We start from the raw sequence: 20542 nt of genomic DNA on the forward strand, positions 1-20542 counted from the left end.
GCTTTCCCCTCCCCCGCCGGGCAGGGCCCCCGATGCCCCGCCCCCTGCAGAGACCCGCGGATTTGCACAGTGATCAGTGACGTAGCAGAGCTGCGGGCTCCCATTGGGAGACGGAGTTTGGCAGCAGCCAATCCGGGCGCTGATCCGAGAAATCTCGGAGCCGCGCCCGGCGGATCCCGGAGACCGCGCGGCGGGGACGCGCGGGGATCGGGATCCGGAACCGTCAGCCGAGCGAGAGCAGCGCCCCCGGCCCGGGGCTCGCGGCGTGGAGATCGGCGGTGGGGTGAGTCGGCGGGGAGGGGGGGCGGTGCGCCTGGGTGCGGGGCCACTGCCCTCCCCGGCCCTCTTGGAGCCGGCAGGTGGCCCGGGGCCCGCGTCGAGGCTGCTTCCGTCTGCTCGTCCGCCAGGCGGGGGAGGGTTTAGTCGGAATGAACCAGGTTAGGCGCCGGGCTTGGAGCTACACGTTCACTCCATCCTGCAGCCGGTTCGCCCTGCCCGGTTGACTTCATGCCTCGTTCGCCTCAGAGAACAGGCTGTGTCAGTTCATCCTGGAGGAGCAAGTGGCGGGGGGGGGGGGGGGGGGGGGGGGCAGGCGCTTCCAGATTCCCGGTGCGCCCCGGGTTGTGTGTGACACCGCACGCTCTGCGTGTGCGCCCCGGCTTGTGACACCGCAAGCTCCCCGTGTGCGCCCCGGATTGTGACACTGCACGCTCCGCCTGTGCGCCCGTTTGTGACTTCCCACGGGTCCTAACCCTTTCCCCCCGTCTATTAACATCTTACATGTGGCACATTTGTTACTGCTGATGAACCGATATTGATACCTTATTGGCCAGAGTCCATAGTTACTCCGAGTGACTGAGTTTTCACCTAAGCACTTGTTCTGTGTCATGATCCCATCCAGGTCACGAGGTGACATTTGGTCAGCATGGCTCCCTAAGCCCCCTTGGCTGTGGCAGTTTCTCAGACTTGTTTGTGATGATGTTGACAGTTTCACTGTCTCCCGGTGATCTGTGTTCTGGGCGCCCCTCCACTGGAATCCCTGTGATGTGTTTCTCCTAAGACCGGCTGCAGGTGATTGGGTGGAGGACCCCAGAGGAAGGCCGCCCACAGTGTCAACACGATGGACGACGTGCTGTTGATTGTGACCCGTTGGCATCGTGTAGCCAGGCCTCTCAGGTGTAAAGTCACTCTACTACATTTCATACTGAACTCTCTGGCAATGAGCAACTGTGTGCAGCCCACTTTCAAGGAGGGGGGCGTGCTCCTCCTCCCTGAGGACAAGTATCTACATATATTACTTGGAATTCTGCAGGGGAGTTTAGTCTCTCGTGTTCCTTATTTATTAACTCCGTCATTTATTTGTATCAGCATGGACTCGTGGATATTTGTTTTATACTTTGGGTTATAATCCAATACTGCTTTATTTTGATGCTCAAATTGTTGCAGCTTTGGCTTTTGGGTGCCCTGTCAAGTTGGCTCCTGTGTCCTTGCTAGCATGTGTTTACAGAGCTTCTTGCAGTTGAAAGCACTTTATGTGGCTTCACTTGAACTTCACACAGTGCAGTGAACTTGACAAGACATTATTATTCTCCTCATGAAGAAGTAAGGAAACTGAGGCCCAGGAGCAGTGAATGACTTCTTAGATGTCACTTCCCTGCAAGGGAGCGACAGACTGGTCTCAGACAAGGGCTGACCACCCCAGAAAACCCTGCAAACCGCAGAAGGAAGTCCGTAGTCCAAGCTGAGGTTTCTTGGGGCGACTTCAGCCTTAGGCCCCAGGATCAGAACAGAAAAGATGGAGAATGGGAAGATAATGGTTTTGGAAAATAAAGGCTTAATTTGAGTGGCATCCAGGAGGAAGTACCACCTGCCAGATCGGTAGACATGAAAGGTTGACCTTCCCCCCAAGCCAGTGTGTGTCGAGGGAGGCGAGGGGCAATCTGGGAAGTGTTTGTGGTCAGAGCGTCTCATCTGAGGGGGAGGGAGGGGTGGGCAAGTGTGGGGGGCGCATGAAGAGGGTGGTGCTCAGGAGACAGTTGACAGACCTCCTGCCTTGTGCCCAGTGCTGGAGCTGAGAGGGTCAGCGAGGAGTGGTCCTTGGGCAGAGCCATTAAGCTCTGAGCACAGGGAAGGTCTCACGAGGGGCTGGCCTGTGTCAAGTCCTCAGGGATGAGCAGGAGCAGAGACAAGAGCGGGTACAAGGACCAGGGGTGGGGAGCAGGGGCCCTGAGGACACAGCTGTGTTCCTGGCTCAGGGCAGGGGGGCCAGCTTGCAGGAGGCTTTGTTTGCCATGCAGTGCAGGAGAGCCCCAGGCCGAGAGCTGTGTTAGGATGGCCCTGGTGGCCCTTTGTAGGACATCTGCTACATTCCACCAAATCGTCAGTGCTGTCAGTTTAGGTATGTTCCACACAGAACACACATCCTGCCAGCTGAATCAGGATGTGCTGCTGATCGCAGTCGAGAGACTGAAATGTGATGCCATGGGCATCTGAAATTTGACGGAAAGTTGTAAATCACTCACCAGTTGCTCAGATCCCTCCGTCGTCTGGGAAGTGAACAGTCAGGATATCTCCATCTCACTAACCCGTCACTGGCTCTTTCCTGCCTGATAGCCAAATTGTGGAAAACCAGCACAGGGGACGCCTGGCCTCCATCTTTCATCTGTGCTTATTCTGCGTTGCTTGGTCCTGTTAACGGCCATGACTTTGTGTGGCACCTCAGATATGCTGCTGTGCTCGGCCAACGTCTGTTTCACTTTGCCCTGTGAGAGGCCTGGATGTTCCCCCCGACCCCCATGTCTTCCTGGTGATACCGAGCTGTGTAGAGGTCAAGAATGTAGCCGCAAGCTCTACATCTGAGTGACTGCAGCTGGGTGAAAATCCGGGTTTGTGTGCTGACCCAGGAGTCCTCACTGTCGGCTTTGGTTAGAAGGACAGCCCGGGGTGAAAGAAGGTTTTGATGGTGTTTCCTCGCACCATCCAGGAGCCGTGGGAAAGGGCCGTGGTGGGCCAGAGCAGGCTGGAGACCTGGCTGTCCTGGCAGGTTGTATTCCACCTGTGGGGCCAGAGAGGGAACTGCTGCCCAGTGTCTGCCCTTCTCTGGATGAATAGGCTGTTTTTTTGGTTGTTCTTTTTTTTCTTCACAAATGCTTTGTATAGTTCAGCCTAGTAACCTTCAGCAACTTCCTGTGCTGTATCAGTCAGGATTCCTTTTTTTTTTTTTTTTTTCAAATGACACACAAGTCCAATCTGGCTGGGCATAAAGGGCATTTATTGGCTCACGTGATGGCAGAACTCAAGGGTCAATCTGGCTTCAGGCACAGCTAGATACAGGGTTTTACAGGATGTCATCAGGAACCAGTTTCTCATACCTCCTCTCTGGGTTGGCTTCACTCTCAAACAGGCTTAGCAAAATTGCTCATGTAGCTCCAAACCATATGACCTCACCTCTTGCACGTTCTCGAGAAACCACAGAATCTTTTCCCCATCTAAACTAGGTCTCCTTGTGACTATCAGTCCTTGAGTCATGTTCTCACCTCTGAAGCAGGCACCGTGGCCAAGGCGGCATCACATGCACTCTCTCACTCCACCCTTGAGCTGAGGGAGAGCTCTGCCCTAAGCACATAATCCCCAGAAGGGAACTGGGAAGAGTTAGCAAAGGAAGGAAGAATGGAAGCTAGGGGGACTGCTCGCCCAAAGACCGAGCTCTTGCATCACTTACCGCCGGGACCAGGGAGCACCGTGCCGTCGTCTGCTCTCGTCTGCTGCGGTGGGACTCCTCAGCCAGTGCTCGGCCTCTCTCATGCTGCTTCCCTTGCGCTCCGTCTTGCTTCCTCCCTCTGCCTTCAGTGTCACTCGCATATATGCACACATCACACACATATGCACACATCACGCACGTATATGCACACATCCTGTTTCCCATCCTCTACACTGGCAACAGTTTAGAAGCTGATAGTACCCGGTGTTGACAGGGCCGTGGGGCAGCATGGATGCCTGTAGCCTGCTGGTGGCAGCATACAGTGGTACAGTCAGTGTGGAAACAGTGTGGCTTGATCTGCTTAAGGATGTGTTTGCTTGCTTGTGTGTACCAGGACACGGTTGCAGAAACGTTCACAGAACCGTGTTTGTAACTGTCCCGAGCAGGAAACGGTCCAGGTGGCCATCAGAAGCAGACTACATGCATACCTGTTTTCTTTGCAGATACTGCATTATCACAAACGGAAAGTTTGAGGTAAGCCCACATCAGGCAAGGCTCTTAGTGCCACTTCCCATCGGCCTTTTCTTGCTTCGTATGTTGGCGTCACATTTTGGCAATCCTCACAGTATTTCCAACCTTTGCATTATGATTACAGTTGTTATGGTGATCTGTGACCAGCGGGGACACTTACCCTGAAAGCTCAGACAACAGTTGGAATTGTTTACATATGGTATTTTTAATTAGGGAACGTACGTTGCTTCTTAGACATAACGTGACTGCACGTCTCATAAACGACAGTATAGTGTAAACACAACTTTTTTTTTTAATAGGAAATTTATTGTCAAATTGGTTTCCATACAACACCCAGTGCTCCTCCCAACAGGTGCCCTCCTCAATACCCATCACCCACCCTCCCCTCCCTCCCACCCCCCATCAACCCTCAGTTTGTTCTCAGTTTTTAAGAGTCTCTTATGGTTTAACACTCTCCCTCTCTTTTTTTTTTCCCTTCCCCTCCCCCCTGGTCTTCTGTTAAGTTTCTCAGGATCCACATAAGAGTGAAAACATATGGTATCTGTCTTTCTCTGTATGACTTATTAAACACAACTTTTTCATGCACCAGAGAACAAAACGATTGCTTTGACTTGCTTTATTGTGATCTTCACTTTACTGTGGGAGTGTATGACTGAACCCCCAAATCTCCAAGGTGTGCCTGTTCATCAGAGGTAGAAATATAGTGTCCAAAAGCAATGAACATGAATGACATCAGCTCACAATCACATGAATGCACCTTACAAACATGCTGATGATACCCAACCCTGCAAGAAGAGGTACCAGTTGTAGGATGAGAGGGGAGTGATTTGTCACCTGTGTCACATATGCCACGGCATCTGTCTCCCCAGACATGGCTCTCCCTCCTCCCCCAGTGTCTACATCCCTGCAGCCAGACCCAGGCACCGTGACAGGAGGGTGCTGGTGATGTGGTCTTGCTGGTCTTGCTGTGGAGAATGTGGAGAAATCACCCCTCTCTCCCTCTGCTACTTCGCCGTCTGGGTGGAGGGGAAAGGACAGGTGGCTGCGATTGCTTGCCCTTGTACAGACATGTGGGAAGCATCTGTGCGCATCAGATGCCCTGTGCCCGTGCTTCTTCACCTCCTGGCTAGGAGGTGCTGGCACTGGGCTGGATTCTGGGCATAAGGCAGACAGTCTCTGTCCAGATGTAATGAGGCTCATTAGCCAGGACTCAGCACTGCAAAGAAGTGCAGGGCACAGCGTGGGACGCTCTCAGGCTTTGTAAGGGAAAGAGCCTGTGGTCTCAGTCTGTCTGGTCGGGAAAGAATGGCCAGAGGAGGTGGCATTCAGCTAAGCGGGAAAGGAATAGTGTTCAATGCAGAGAGAGTAGCATTTTCTAAGGGCTCAGGCAGGAGGGAGCATAGCATCTTGGGGGACATGGAGAGGGTTTTGAGTTGGCTATGCGGTTGGGTTAGGGTGGGGGTGGCAGGAAATGAGACTGCAGACAAGGGCTGGGCCTCGGTTCCTTGGCCTCAGGGAGGACTGGAAGGGGTTTTGACTTGATCCCTGGGGCACCAGAAGAAAGCCACCGAAGGGTGCTAACCGGGCTGGTCGCGTGGGCACACCTGCATCTGAACATGTGGTGGAATGTGCATGCCGGACGGGAGGCCGGCCTGGGGGACCAGAACACAGGCAGCGGAGGCAGGAGGTGTTGGGAAACCCTGGAGGGCTGTGTATCAATCAGCTCCAGTCCAGCTTCCAAAGGGTGACGCACGTGCATCACTTGGTCGGAGCTCTGGGAGGGCAGGGACTTTGCCACGTTTGTCCTGTGCCGTATCCTCGGTGCCTGGCACGTAGCAGGTGTCCGGGACGTGGGGGAAGCGTGACAGCCTGCTACGTACAGCCTGCAGTGGCACGTCAAAGCCTGTTCCATCCACCACCATGGCTGCCACAGCCCCTGAGCCCTGGGGTTTCCACTGCTCACAGCGCAACTCAGCCCAGCCCCACTGCGTGTCAGAGCACCACAGACGCCGGTCCTCTGGGGACAGTAGCCCACGTGTGACCTCAGGAGTGCACTGGCCGCACAACCTGTGTCCCCCAACACTGTGGCCCACTCAGCAGCCACAGCCAGGGCTGCAGGACCTGAGGGTTCCATCGTCAGCCAAGATGCGGCCACTTCTCCGCAGCCAGATCCAGATCACTTGGGTTTTGCCCTGAATTCATCGTCTCCAGATTTATAAGGCATCACAGGTGTTTACTTCTAGGAGAATTTGCTTATTTTGGATGAAGAATTGGGGCTTAGCCTGGGGCCCCAGGAGTCCTTAAATGGGATTCCCATGGGGAATGGAGCCATCAGCTGAGTGCTTTGTGATTACAAGCAAGAAGGGGCTCCTGTTTACACCCCACGCGTGGGCTTGGCAAGCAGCCTGGAGGCCACTGGCAGCTCTGGGCCGTGAAGCCCACAGCTGGGACTTGGTGCCTTCCAGGTCCCTTTCAGTGGCATCCGGGAGCCCAAGGCAGCGGGAGGCAGGGAGGACAGTGTGGGGCAGCTGAACTACAGACAGCTGAAGGGGAAGTTAGGACCTGCGGGGGCGGAAGACGGTTTCCATGAAGAAATAAGGGGCAGTTGGGCCAGGGCAGTGGCAGAGCGAGGGGTGTGCCTGCCACCCCAGAGCAGTGGTTGCGTGGCCGCTGGTACCAGGCAGGCCACGAAATGATCTCAAGTGTCAGAATTCTCACTGAGGGTAATGGGGACTGGGTGGATGGTATGGCCTGGAAGTGTTTCCAGCTCTTTCCGTGGTTCCTTCTGCCCCAGAGCAGGACCATTGCCCCTCCATACTGTGGAATCCAATGACATAGAATGTTCCAGAGGCATTGCACAAGACAAAGGGCAGAGTCTCGCTGGCGTGAGCAGGTCCAGCCTGCCAAGGCTCCTGCACTGGAGCCCTCTCCGAATCTGAGCTGCTGTGCTTTTGGTCAGTGCACACACTGGGCAGCTCACAAAGCGCTTCCATGTGGATGGCCTCACCTGAGCTCCTGGCGTTTCCCAGGGAGCCAGCCGAGGAGGAGGAGCCAGTCGAGCCGCCGTAGCCCTGTGCCCCTGGGCACACTGCTTGACCTCACTGAGCCTCAGTTTCCCAGAAGAGTGTCCCGAGAAGCTGGTCACCCGGCTCTGGGGCCCCAGACGTGACCCTTGGTTGTTGGACTGACCAGTTTACACATCCAGTCGTGTGTGCAACCGGCAGCGTGAGCTGTGTGTTTGGGATGGAATCCGTGTAACCGGTTGTGGGACGGTGCATGGAGACACCGAGCCTCGATTGCCTGTTCAGGCCAGGCTCACAGACATGGGGTTCGCACAATTCACGTCACCTTTGGTTTGCCCGGGCCCACCGCCTGTGTGCCCACACTGAGCATCCACAAGGGGGCAGCGGCCTTGGTCATTCCAGACCCTTGTACACATTCCTTTAAAAGTGATAGAAAACCAGAACGCCCTCCTCAGGAAATGATTCTAACTTTGTATGATGTTTCATTGAACCATTTAAAAGTGATAGTCCTTAGCCCCAAATACGGCAGGATGAATCACCTAAACGTGGATGTTCCCCTTCATCACCTCAGTAAACACTGTTAAAAATTAATGATGATTTTTTATGATCCAGAACCCAGGCTTTTTTTAATGTTTATTTATTTTGAGAGAGAGAGAGCACAAATGGGGAAGGGACAGAGAGAAAAGGAGAGAGAGAGAATTCCAAGCAGGCTCCATGCTGTCAGCTCAGAGCCTGACCCAGGGCTCAAACCCATGAACCATGAGATCATGCCCTGAGCCGACTTCAAGAGTCAGTCACTTAACCGGCTGAGCCACCCAGGTGCCCCTAGTACTGTGTTTTGTCAGAGTTCCTCTAGTTGTCCCAAAACTATTTTTGTAGCTTTAAAAAAAAACAAAACAAAACGGGTGCCTGGGAGGCTCAGTCGGTTAAGCATCTGACTGCAGCCCAAGTCATGATCTCACGGTCCGTGGGTTTGAGACTTCGCCTCAGGTCACGATCTCATGGTTTGTGGGTTCGAGCCTCACATCGGGCTCTGTGCTGACAGCTCAGAGCCTGGAGCCTGCTTCTGCTTCTGGGTCTCCCTCTCTCTCTGCCCCCCCCCCCCGGCCCCACATTCACACTCTGTCTCTCTCTGTCTCTCAAAAATAAATAAATGTTAAAAAAAAATTTTTTTTTTAACAAACAAACAGGATCCAGTCAAGGTATTTGCATTTGGCTGTTATTTCTCTTCAGTCTACGTCAAGAACAGTTTTTTGTTTTTTGTTTTTTTCCCCATGACATTGACTGATTTAAAGGCTGGGCCAGTTGTCCTGTGGAAGGTCCTATATTCTGAATTTATCTGATTGTTTCCTAATACTGTGGTTTAGTCTGAATTTATCTGATTGTTTCCTCATCCTGTGGGTTAGCTCATTTCTCTGTCCCTCATCTTTTCTGTATGTTGGAAGCTAGGTCTACAGGCTTCATCAGATCCTTTCAGGTCAAACATTTTTGGCAGGATTCCTTCACAGGGGATGTCGAGTGTTCCATATGGTGCCGTACTGGGAAGCCAGTGCCAGTCTGTACCTCTCTGAGCGATGCTGGGTTTGGTCACTGCTTGGGGTGATCACCAGATCCTCCCCTCATCAGGGCACATTGGGAGGTCATCCACGGGGAGGGCCTTCAGCACCATGGGACTTACCGTGTTCCCTAATACCTTTCTTGCTTGTAGCATCCACTGATAATGCGGGTTGCAACGTGGTGGTCTTCTGTTATCCCCGGACAGCCTCATGTATCTGCTACATGTGTGGGCATTTTCATGCAGTGTCGGCATGGGGCCTGGCTGTGACCACGGTCAGGTGCGCAGGAGGTGCTGTCACCAAGCTCCCTGCGGTCTGCTGTGCTCAAAGCAAGCTGCAGCCGTACGTCCCAGCCCCAAGGACAGCACGTTCCATCCCCAGCAGCAGTAACAGTAACGGTGCCCCTTGCCAGAGCCCGACACTGGCCAGCTTCCTCTTGGTGAGGGACCAGCAGTTCCCAGGGTCTATCGCAGCCTCGCTGACACCCCAGACACAGCCGTCTGTTCTTTCCCGTGAGCTCTGTGTGTGCGTGGCGTCCCTCTAGGCCACAGCCTCTGAATCCGTGCTGCTGTTGGTCATCAGCATTAGGAGCATCCCTTATGTCCGCACGGTACTCACAGCCTATGAGGCACTCTTGTAATTGTCGCATCACATCTCAGGGACAAGACCTTATTCCCGTGTCATTTCTCTGGGGTTCATCTCCAACTCCTCCCAGCTCGTCACCACAGGGCAGGGCCTCCCCGTCACCGGGCTGTGACACACTCTCCCCGCACACAGCCACTAGTGGTAGTGACTTACCTGTGTCTGCAGGTGCCTGCTCCAGCCTTGCGGTGACCCATGTGCCCTGTGGGCCGGCTGTCTTCCCCAGCCTGTCCTGGTCCCTGCTCCTCAGGGACTGTAATTGAAGCACGTGCCACTGTGGTTGCTGCGTCCTCACCTCCTCTCCTGCTCTGTTCGTGCTTCGAACTGTCACCATGTTTGGGAACCAAGGGTTCTGACTTCTGTGCCTGCCTCTGTGTCCTGTGCCCTCAGTAATCCTTTGTCTCCGCCCATGTAGAAACTTCTAGGTAAGCATCAGTGTCCCCATTTTATGGATGAACAGACCGAGGCTCAGAGTACTTGAGAGGCGTCTCTGTTGTCACACAGAATCAGGGGCAGGGGGCCACCGTTCATCAGCTATGCTGAGGCTCCTTCCCCAGACAGGAGGTGGGCCTGGCCATATGGGTAGACAGGACCAGTGTCCTCTCCAGCCACCCGGGGACTCCTCCCACATCAGTGTCCTGCATGAGCACCCCCGGGAATGGTTGTGCAGCCGGTGCACAGCTGAGGGAGCACCGTGCACACAGGAGACACCACAGGCCTCTGTGTGTTACAACACACTTCCACCACATAGTTAACACGCGTCTTACTCTGTCGCACTCGGTATGTCAGAGCACTTTCCCAACACTAAGGGATGGAGAGGGTCTTAGGCCGGAGCGCTGCCCCGGCAGCATGGCCTGGGCTGCTGGTGCCGTGCTCCCCAGCCCACCAGAGTGCCCTCTCTGGGCCTCCCTTTCCTCATGTGCACGATGTGGGGCTGGCCTGGAGGGTGGGTGAGGTCCTCTCACCTGCATGCTGTGGGCTCTGGTAAGCCTCTGCTGACTGTCCCCGGCAGTGTGGGCCGCCACTGTGCGCCCCAGCCCTGCCCGCTCTTGACACCGTGTCTGGTCCTCAAGGCAAAGAAGCCCCCGTGAGCCGAGGACGCCATGGCCACGTCGGCCCCACTGCGCAGCCTGGAGGAGGAGGTGACCTGCTCCATCTGCCTGGACTACCTGCGGGACCCCGTGACCATCGACTGCGGCCACGTGTTCTGCCGCGTCTGCACCAGCGACGTGCGCCCGGCCCCGGGCGGCCGGCCCGTCTGCCCACTCTGCAAGAAGCCCTTCAGGAAGGAGAGTATCCGGCCCGTGTGGCAGCTGGCCAGCCTGGTGGAGAACATCGAGCGGCTGCAGGTGGACAAGGACAGGCAGCCCGGAGAGGGGGCCCGGGAGCAGGCGGACGGCAGGCTGTGCGAGCGGCACCGCGAGAAGCTGCACTATTACTGCCAGGACGACGGCAAGCTTCTGTGCGTCATGTGCCGCGAGTCTCGGGAGCACCGGCCCCACTCGGCCGTCCTCGTGGAGAAGGCTGCCCAGCCCCACAGGGTGAGCCCTCCACGCCCCTCCCCCCACACGCCCCGCGGCCCCACCTCCCTCCCCAACCCGGAGCACCCACCTGTCCCCACCGCCCGTCTCCCCACAGGAGAAGATCCTGAACCACCTGAGCACCCTCAGGAGAGACAGAGACAAGATTCAGGGCTTTCAGGCAAAGGGAGAAGCCGACATCCTCACCGCCCTGGTAAGTGAGGCTGTCAGCACAAAGCCTGCGGCAGCTGGCTGTGCGGAGGGGGAGCTGGGAGGCTGTGCAGGGGAGGCCGTGCCGGGAGGCTGAGCAGGGGAGGCCCTGCCGGGAGGCTGAGCAGGGGAGGCCCTGCCGGGAGGCTGAGCAGGGGAGGCCCTGCTGGGAGGCTGTGCAGAGGAGGCCGTGCCAGGAGGCTGAGCAGGGGAGGCCCTGCCGGGAGGCTGAGCAGGGGAGGCCGTGCCGGGAGGCTGAGCAGGGGAGGCTCTGCTGGGAGGCTGAGCAGGGGAGGCTGAGCAGTGTCAGCCAAGCAGGAGAAGCTCTGCCGGGAGGCTGTGCTGGGAGGCTGAGCAGGGGAGACCAAGCAGGAGTGGTTGAGCAGGGGAGGCCCTGCCAGGAGGCTGAGCAGGGAAGGCCCTGTTCAGAGGCTAAGCAGGGGAGGCCAAGCAGTGGAGGCCAAGCAGGAGAGGCTGAGCAGGGGAGGCTCTGCCAGGAGGCTGAGAGGAGAGGCTGTACTGGGAGGCTGAGCAGGGAAGGCCCTGATGGGAGGCTGAGCAGTAGAGGCCAAGCAGGGGAGGCCCTGCCAGGAGGCTGACCAGGGAAAGCTGTGCTGGAAGGCTGAGCAGTGGAGGCCAAGCAGGAGAGGCTCTGCTGGGAGGCTGAGCAAGGGAGGCTGAGCAGTGGAGGCCAAGCAGGAAAGGCTCTGCTGGGAGGCTGAGCAGTAGAGGCCAAGCAGGAGAGGCTCTGCTGAGAGGCTGAGCAGGGGAAGCTGAGCAGTGGAAGCCAAGCAGGAGAGGCTGTGCTGGGAGGCTGAGTAGTGGAGGCCAAACAGGAGAGGCTGAGCAGAGGAGGCTGTGCTGGGAAGGCTGATCAGGGGAGGCCCTGTTCAGAGGCTAAGCAGGGGAGGGTGAGCAGGGGAGGGTGAGCAGTGGAGGCTGTGCCGGGAGGGTGGCTTTGGGCTGGCGTCCTCATCTGCTGCAGGAATGGTGGCCCTGTGTCAGCTAAGGTTCCTTCTGTGTGACTCACCATAGTTGTGGGTCCCGTCTGGCAGCTGCCGCTGTTGTGCTAGGGATGGCCAGAGTGTAAGGGACCAACGAGGTCCTGGCTGAGTCCTTCCTGTCAGAGGGGGAGGGAGATGAGATTCCTACGGTGGAGGGGAGCCGGAGGGTTTGGGAAGAGGGAGGAGGCCAGGGACGGCCTGAGCGGCTCTGAGAACACTGTGGATGCTGAGTCCTGTCCCAGGACCGCCGCCCACAGTCAGAATGCAGAAGCAGCACAGCACGTGCATGATTAGGAACGGGTCAGGAGGACATGTTCCAGGTTCCTGGGGGAGCGTCAGTGTCAGGGAGCTGTGTGCTGCAGGGATATGGAGGCCCCACAGCGAATGATGAGACCCTGGGGGAGAAGGGTGAGGCAGGAGCTGGCCCAAGTCCAAGGAGCCCCTGTGCCCTCACTGTGCATGGACATCAGTCAACAGGGGTTCTAACTCTGGCCAGACTCCAGCCTGCACTAAGCAGGGAGATGTGGAGGCAGGAAAGGACATGGTCCCTGAACACAGATATTCCATGGTTTCACTGAGGGAATAGGATGCAGTCCAATGAGGCAGAGCTCGGGGACATATTTTGTACGTCACGCGTAAGCTGGGGGGGGCCCTGGATGGGGGCGGGAGCAGAGCCTGCGGGGATTCTCCACCCACAGCAGAGGAGTCATGCCCTTCTGCCCTTCTTGTGCCCGCAGAAGAAGCTCCAGGACCAGAGGCAGGACATAGTGGCTGAGTTTGAGCAGAGCCACCAGTTCCTGAGGGAGCGGGAGCGGCACTTGCTGGACCAACTGGCGAAACTGGAGCAGGAGCTCACGGAGGGTAGAGAGAAGTACAAGACCAAGGGTGTCTCGGAGCTGGCCCGGCTAGCCCTGCTCATCTCTGAGCTGGAGGGCAAGGCCCAGCAGCCAGCAGCAGAGCTCATGCAGGTGAGCAATCTTCCCAGGGTAGGGGCGGGAGGCCAGGGCGCTGGGTCCCTACCCCACCACTCACCTGCGGGACCTGGGGACACGCACCCACTAGGTCTGTGCCCCACCGCTCACCTGGGGGACCTGGGGACACGCACCCACTAGGTCTGTGCCCCACCGCTCACCTGGGGGACCTGGGGACACGCACCCACTAGGTCTCTGCCCCACCGCTCACCTGGGGGACCTGGGGACACGCACCCACTAGGTCTCTGCCCCACCGCTCACCTGGGGGACCTGGGGACACTCACCACTAGGTCTCTGCCCCACCGCTCACCTGGGGGACCTGGGGACACGCACCCACTAGGTCTCTGCCCCACCGCTCACCTGGGGGACCTGGGGACACTCACCACTAGGTCTCTGCCCCACCGCTCACCTGGGGGACCTGGGGACACTCACCACTAGGTCTCTGCCCCACCGCTCACCTGGGGGACCTGGGGACACGCACCCACTAGGTCTCTGCCCCACCGCTCACCTGGGGGACCTGGGGACACTCACCACTAGGACCCTACCCCACCGCTCACCTGCGGGACCTGGGACACTCACCACTAGGTCTCTGCCCCACCGCTCACCTGGCGGACCTGAGACACTCACTGATTCTCAGGCCTGGGTTTTCTCTCCCGAGACGTGAGCAGGATAACCCCACTGCCCCCACGTAGTCCAGCAGTCAGGTGAGTGTAAGATGACATGACTGGCATATGCTGTCACTTCAAAAAGCAAATTTTCTACCAAAAAAAGTGTAAGAATTTTAGAAAGTGCTGTGGAAGTGGAAGGGAAGGTCATTGCTCTTTCCATGACTGCTCCTGTCCTCAACTCTATCGTTCACAAGTCTGCCTGCTAGCCAGTCCAATGGGGGCTGATTCTTGTGGTTTGGAGCAGACGCAGCCTGGGTGGGGGGCTGAGCACGAGCTGAATGGCAGCTCCTCTCAGGGACCTGAAGGACTAGAGGATATGGGCAGCTGGGGAAGGAGACTGAGATGGGTGAGGTTTTTTCTGCAACTGTAGTTACCCCCAGAGGAAAAGTCAGAGAGCAGGCAGGGAGCCTCTGGAGCACTTCCTGGAGGAGGCAGCTTGGATGCTGTCAGGGGGAGAGTCCTGACCTGAAACAACTCTGTGACTCCCTGCTCCTGAGCCTGTCTGAGGAGTGCCCCTCCCTGATCAAGGTTCACAGCCTCTCTGAGGTGTCCCGCCTCCCTGATCAGGGCTCAGTGCCTCTCTGAGGAGTCCCGCCTCCCTCATCAGGACTCAGTGCCTCTCTGAGGAGTGCCCCCTCCCTGATCAGGGCTCAGTGCCTCTCTGAGGAGTCCCACCTGCCTGATCAGGGCTCACAGCCTCTTTGAGGAGTCCCGCCTCCCTGACCAGGGTTCAGCGGCCTCTCTGAGGAGTGCCCCCTCCCTGATCAGGGTTCAGAGCCTCTCTGAGGTGTCCCGCCTCCCTGATCAGGGCTCAGTGCCTCTCTGAAGAGTCCCGCTTCCCCGATCAGGGCTCAGTGCCTCTCTGAGGAGTGCCCCCTCCCTGATCAGGGCTCAGTGCCTCTCTGAGGTGTCCCGCCTCCCTGATCAGGGCTCAGTGCCTCTCTGAGGAGTCCCGCCTCCCTGATCAGGGCTCACAGCCTCTCCGAGGAGTGCCCCCTCCCTGATCAGGGCTCAGTGCCTCTCTGAGGTGTCCCGCCTCCCTGATCAGGGCTCAGAGCCTCTTTGAGGAGTCCCACCCGTTGACCAGGGTTCAGTGGCCTCTGGAAGGGTGTGCTTGATCTTCCTCCCCCTCCCCGAGTCAGGAGGTGGCCTGGGATGGTCTCACTTGCTGGTGTGCAGTTGGGCCTGTGTGTCTGCAGTGGAGCCCCCAGGGTCTCCTCCAGGAAAATGCTGTTGTTCCGGGCCAGCAGCCTCAGGGAGAGACAGCAAGGCAGGCCCTCCAGGTGTATGAAGAGATGGCCTTGGCCGGCCTCTGTGCTGCTGGGGATTCCGCCCCATGAATCTGGACCCGCGGCCCTGTGCCCACATGCTGGCACACCTGCTGGCCACGCGGGTGCATTCGTGGCCTCTCTGAGCTGGCCATGGTGTACGTGTCGGGGGGGGGGGGCAGATTAGAAGGATTTACTGGACACTCACAGCTAGTCTCTAGACAAGCGCTTCAAGGACGGGGCCTGGCCTCCCCTGCCTGCCATCAGTGTCCTGTCTGTGTACCCATCTGTGTCCCCGTTGCCCCCTCTGCCCCAGTCTGCAGGACTGGGGCATTAGGGCAGCTGCAGTATCAAACCCAGTACCCTGGCTCAGAGAGAACACTTTCCCTTCTTCCAGGAACCGGGCGGCCAACCGTGAGGTTATCCTGGAGGCTGGGTGCCTCTACCTGCTGGTTCCACCTGCTTCAAGGGGTGTGGGTCTCAGCTAGGACAGCACCCCAAAATTTCCTCTCTGCTTCCTTTCACATCCCATTGGCTGCACTCAGTCATGTGACCAGGCCTGACCACAAAGTCATCTGGGAAGTGTAGTCTTCTGCTGGGTGGCAGTCTGCCCACTGTGATCCCAGGGCTTCTGCTCTTCAAAGGAAATAGGGGCAGGGGGTGCCTGGGTGGCTCAGTCGGTTAAATGTCCAACTTCAGCTCAGGTCATGATCTCGAGGTCCATGAGTTCGAGCCCCGCATCGGGCTCTGTGCTGACTGCTCAGAGCCTGGAGCCTGCTTTGGATTCTGTGTCTCCCTCTCTCTCTCTGCCCCTCCCCTGCTTGTGCTCTCTCTCAAAAATAAATAAACATTTTTTAAAAACTAAAAAAACAAAACCAAAATAAAGGAAGAAGGGGAGGAGGCACCACACACATCATGAGCCACAACCTCTTGACCCAGCCATGCCACTGGGTGCCAGAGCCATGGGGAAGGGACTGTGCATGGGTGCCCTGGCTCCTAACAGACCTGTGACCTGTGACCTGTGAGTGGGGTCTGATCAAACCCCACTGATGCTGTGCTTTCTCCTTCCAGGACAGCAGGGACTTCTTGAACAGGTAAGAGAGCTCCCTGTGTCCCCCCTGCCCTTCTTCTAACCTGACCTGTTTGAATTGACGGTGTCCGTGTCCTGTGGCTCTTCCCACCACCTTCCCTGCTGGGGAGCAAGAGCACATCCTTGAGAAGTGCAGGCTTGCGGGTTCTGCGTGGCCCCAGCTGTGCTGGGTGGAGACAGGACAGGTGACCAGGGGCCCAGTGCACAGCAGCACGGATGTCCAGTCTGTAGGTGGTCTCAAGTCCTGGTTCAGCTGCAGGCAGTCCCCTCTGCCTCTGAGCCCCTGGTTTTCTGTCATTTGAGTGGGGATGGTCAGACCTGTCCTTCCCGCTTCATAATTGTTGTGAGAATTGAAAGAAATGCAGGGGGACCTAAGTAACAGCGTCCCTGTGTCATTTCCCTAGGTATCCGCGGAAGAAGTTCTGGATTGGGAAACCCATTGCTCGAGTGGTAAAAAAAAAGACAGGAGAATTCTCAGAAAAAGTGCTGTCTCTGCAGCGAGGACTAAGAGAGTTCCAAGGTGAGGGCCAGGGTGGGGCACTAGGGTAGGAGTCAGTCCGGGAGGCATTGGGGTCGGGGATCAGAAGCCAGGCAGGGAGGGCACGGGGGTGGGGGGTCAGGAGCTGGGAGTTGTGAATCGAGTCGGGAGCCGGGTAGGGAGGGCACGGGGGTGGGGGTCAGGAGCCGGGCAGGGAGGGCACTGGGGTGGGGGTCAGGAGCTGGGCAGGGAGGGCACGGGGTGGGGGGTCAGGAACTGGGAGTCGTGAATCGAGTCGGGAGCTGGGCAGGAAGGGCATGGGGGTGGGGATCAGGAGCCGGGCAGGGAGGGCACTGGGATGGGGGTCAGGAGCTGGGCAGGGAGGGCACGGGGTGGGGGGTCAGGAACTGGGAGTCGTGAATCGAGTCGGGAGCTGGGCAGGAAGGGCATGGGGGTGGGGATCAGGAGCCGGGCAGGGAGGGCACAGGGGTGGGGATCAGGAGCTGGGCAGGGAGGGCACTGGGGTGGGGGGTCAGGAGCTGGGAGTTGCGGATTGAGTCAGGAGCCGGGCAGGGAGGGCACGGGGGTGAGAGTCAGGAGCCGGGTAGGGAGGGCACGGGGGTGGGGATCAGGAGCTGGGCAGGGAGGGCACTGGCATGGGGGGTCAGGAGCTGGGAGTTGTGAATCAAGTCGGGAGCCGGGCAGGGAGGGCACGGGGGTGGGGATCAGGAGCTGGGCAGGGAAGGCACTGGGGTGGGGATCAGGAGCTGGGAGTCGCAAATCGAGTCAGGAGCCAGGCAGGGAGGGCACAGGGGTGGGGATCAGGAGCTGGGCAGGGAAGGCACTGGGGTGGGGATCAGGAGCTGGGCAGGGAGGGCACTGGGGTGGGGGGTCAGGAGCTGGGGGTCGCAGATCGAGTCCGGAGCCAGGGCTCTGTTTGGAGGAGTGGAATCAGCTCCTTGCTGTCACCTTGTTCGGCCTTACTCCTGGGTCTGCTGGTTGTTTTCTCTTCTCTTCTTGGGTCTCAGGGATGGGGGCCTGTCAGGAAATGATTCCTGTCCTAGTAGGACACAGGCCCATACGTGTGTGGGGCTCGAGGGTCACTGCTGTATTTTTCCTCCCCAGGGAAGCTGCTTAGAGACTTGGAATATAAGACGGGTAAGTGTCCGAAGGGCTGTCCCAGTTCACCTCCTGTAGAGAAAAAGAACGCCCTCCCACCAGAGAGGCACCCTGGTCCCTGCTGTCCCTGGCCCCTCCCTCTTGCAGCGAGATTTCCCAGCTGCTGGTCTGAGCCCCCGCATTGTGTCTGTAATCAGCCACAGAGGCCTGTACTTGATCGTCTGACCCTCCTCTGCAACACATGCAACTGGCCAGGGGCCGTGTGTGCCCCAGGCCCTGCTGTCAGGTCGTGTCCTGCATGCCCCTGAGCTGGGATTGGTCCCCCTGGGCTTATTCAGTGGGCAGCCCTGGAGACCTGCCTCCCGCCTACTGGTGACTCCTGGTTCTGCTGTCCCCGCAGTGAGTGTCACCTTGGACCCGCAGTCGGCCAGCGGGTACCTGCAGCTGTCAGAGGACTGGAAGTGTGTGACGTACAGTGGCCTGTACCAGAGCACTTACCTGCACCCGCATCAGTTTGACTGTGAGCCGGGTGTGCTGGGAAGTAAGGGCTTCACCTGGGGCAAGGTGTACTGGGAGGTGGAGGTGGACAGGGAGGGCTGGTCCGAGGAGGAGGAGGACGGGGAGGAGGAGGAGGAGGGGGAGGAGGAGGAGGAGGAGGAGGAGGCCGGCTACGGGGACGGGTACGAAGACTGGGAGACAGATGAGGACGAGGAGTCTTTGGGGGAGGAGGAGGAGGAGGAGGAGGAGGAGGGGGAGGAGGTCCTGGAAAGCTGCATGGTGGGGGTGGCCAGAGACTCTGTGAAGAGGAAGGGAGACGTGTCCCTGCGGCCAGAGGACGGGGTATGGGCCCTGCGCCTCTCATCTGCGGGCATCTGGGCCAATACTGACCCCGAGGCTGAGCTCTTCCCTGCGCTGCGGCCGCGGAGGGTGGGCATCGCCCTGGACTACGAGGGGGGCACCGTAACCTTCACCAACGCCGAGTCACAAGAGCTCATCTACACGTTCACGGCCACCTTCACCCGGCGCCTGGTGCCCTTCCTGTGGCTCAAGTGGCCTGGGACACGCCTCCTGCTGAGACCCTGAGCCCCGCGCCTCCCCCAGCCCATGACCCCCGACGCCCCCCTCCCCTGGGAGCCCTGGACTGTGCTGGGAACAGGGTGTCTGGCCATCCCACCTGGAGCAGGTGGGCCCCTGCCCCCCATGGCCGGGGCCCGTGGAGGCTTGCTCAAGTGCTGCTGCTGTGCCATACAGCCGTAGTCAGGCTCTTCCCCCAGCCCCCGGGGCTCCCCATGCACACTTCCAACCCGAGGGCCACGGGGCCCCTCTTCTGCCCACTGCCTTTGACCCAGCTCTGCACTCTCCATGCTGAGTTAGAGGAGAAGCAGTGTTTTGCTGCCCCGTCCAGCATCCCACGCTGACTCTTCCTAGGAAAAAGCAGGTGACTGTGAGGCCCAATCCACATGCTTCCCGCTTGCCCAGACCCTCTCTGCTGCCTGCGTTCCCCAGCACTTGAGACAGCCGCGCTGCCCCCCAGCTCAAGAGTCTCAAGCACCCACACACACGCTAGTGGACAGGGCAAAAGCCCGCCACGGTTTCCGGGCTGCGTAATAAGCCTCCTGGAGTGCCGCGGAGTCGGGGGTCAGCATGGGCTCCATGCTTCTCCACGAGAGAGCTGAGCATCTGATGTGTGTGCATTGAAGAAGGCGGGACCCCCTGGAGGACCTGTGGACTTGGGGGAAGGATCTGCGTACGTGTGGCTTTGGTTCACCACTTGTGACCAGTGATCAATATAACCCGTGGGTGTGGCCACAGGAGGCAGATTTTCCTGGGCGTCCAGAATATCCTGCTCTTGACCAGTCCTCTGAAAGCACCAGGGCAAATACCACTGAAGCCACACCTGGAATCCCCTCCCTGGAAGCCTGGACAAGTCTGCTGCAGGCTACGAAGCAGGAAGCCTGTGTCGCGCCTGACTCCACACACACAGTCTGTTCTCCTGGGAGAAGGGCGGTGGTGGGCACAGGAGAGGTCACCGGGTCCTCGGGTCGGGAGAAGGTTAGAGCCTGGCCTCGTACGCCCAGGCCCAGCCCCGTCCCAGCCTGTGTCCAGGGCCCTCTCGTGGCCAGCCCCACAGCCTGCCAGCAGCCTGCCCCAGAGACCACGTGTCCCCAGCCACTGGCCTCCACACTGTCTGGGACTTGCCCCGTGCATGTGTCCCGTGCTGCTGGGTCACACATCCACCTGATCCTGCCTCTAGGTTTGTAAGGTCCTGGAGGGTGGAGACCGTGTCTTCTCCTCTGCACTCCCTGCGGCACCGCCTGCAGTGTGGGCACATAGTAGGTGCTTAATAAAAACTTGATGAATGAGCAGCCTGGGTTTACACATATTTTATTATAACTCAGATACCCCCAGACCTTCTTAGTCTGGCTACAGAGAGGTTCCACGGACAGTGGCCCCAGGCTTTGCTCCCCCACCCCTTCTGGGACGTGTACCTGCAGCTCTGCCCACCATTTGCTCACACACTCTTTGCACATAACATTGTCCTCTGTACACACACTCTTTGTTCACAGGCTGTTGGCACACACGCTGTTGTCTGCACACACATTCTTTGCACATACGCTGTTTGCTCACACGCTGTCTGCACACACTTTGCTCTCATGCTGTTTGCGCACACACTGCTTGCTCACACGCTGTTGCACACGCGCTGTCATTTCTGCTCCCCCAGACAAAAGCCCCCTTACCTCCCTTCCCACGGGGCCAGCCCT

The 20542-nt window shown here is 58.3% G+C and overlaps 1 protein-coding gene across 1 annotated transcript; it reads left to right on the plus strand.

Annotated features, from left to right (window-relative positions):
- The first annotated feature begins 156 nt into the window (after positions 1-156).
- On the plus strand, positions 157-20146 carry LOC112853622 (tripartite motif-containing protein 26). The gene is made up of 8 exons (XM_086705994.1): positions 157-283; positions 10526-10993; positions 11091-11186; positions 12924-13154; positions 16165-16187; positions 16588-16703; positions 17787-17819; positions 18181-20146. The coding sequence occupies exons 2-8, from the start codon at positions 10556-10558 to the stop codon at positions 18861-18863; spliced, it is 1620 nt and encodes a 539-aa protein (XP_086562120.1). The 5' UTR covers positions 157-283; positions 10526-10555; the 3' UTR covers positions 18864-20146.
- The last annotated feature ends 396 nt before the right edge of the window (positions 20147-20542 follow it).

This window comes from Puma concolor, chromosome B2, assembly GCF_028749965.1.
Source record: "Puma concolor isolate L17-30 chromosome B2, mPumCon1.1.hap2, whole genome shotgun sequence".
In the NCBI taxonomy this organism is placed as follows: domain Eukaryota; kingdom Metazoa; phylum Chordata; class Mammalia; order Carnivora; family Felidae; genus Puma; species Puma concolor.

Excerpts from the sequence above, each read along its gene's own strand:
- LOC112853622 (XM_086705994.1), top strand. The coding sequence starts at position 10,556 with ATGGCCACGTCGGCCCCACTGCGCAGCCTGGAGGAGGAGGTGACCTGC. Across the intron at positions 16,188-16,587 it reads AGCAGGGACTTCTTGAACAG|GTATCCGCGGAAGAAGTTCT; the intron begins GTAAGAGAGCTC and ends TCATTTCCCTAG. Across the intron at positions 17,820-18,180 it reads AGACTTGGAATATAAGACGG|TGAGTGTCACCTTGGACCCG; the intron begins GTAAGTGTCCGA and ends CTGTCCCCGCAG.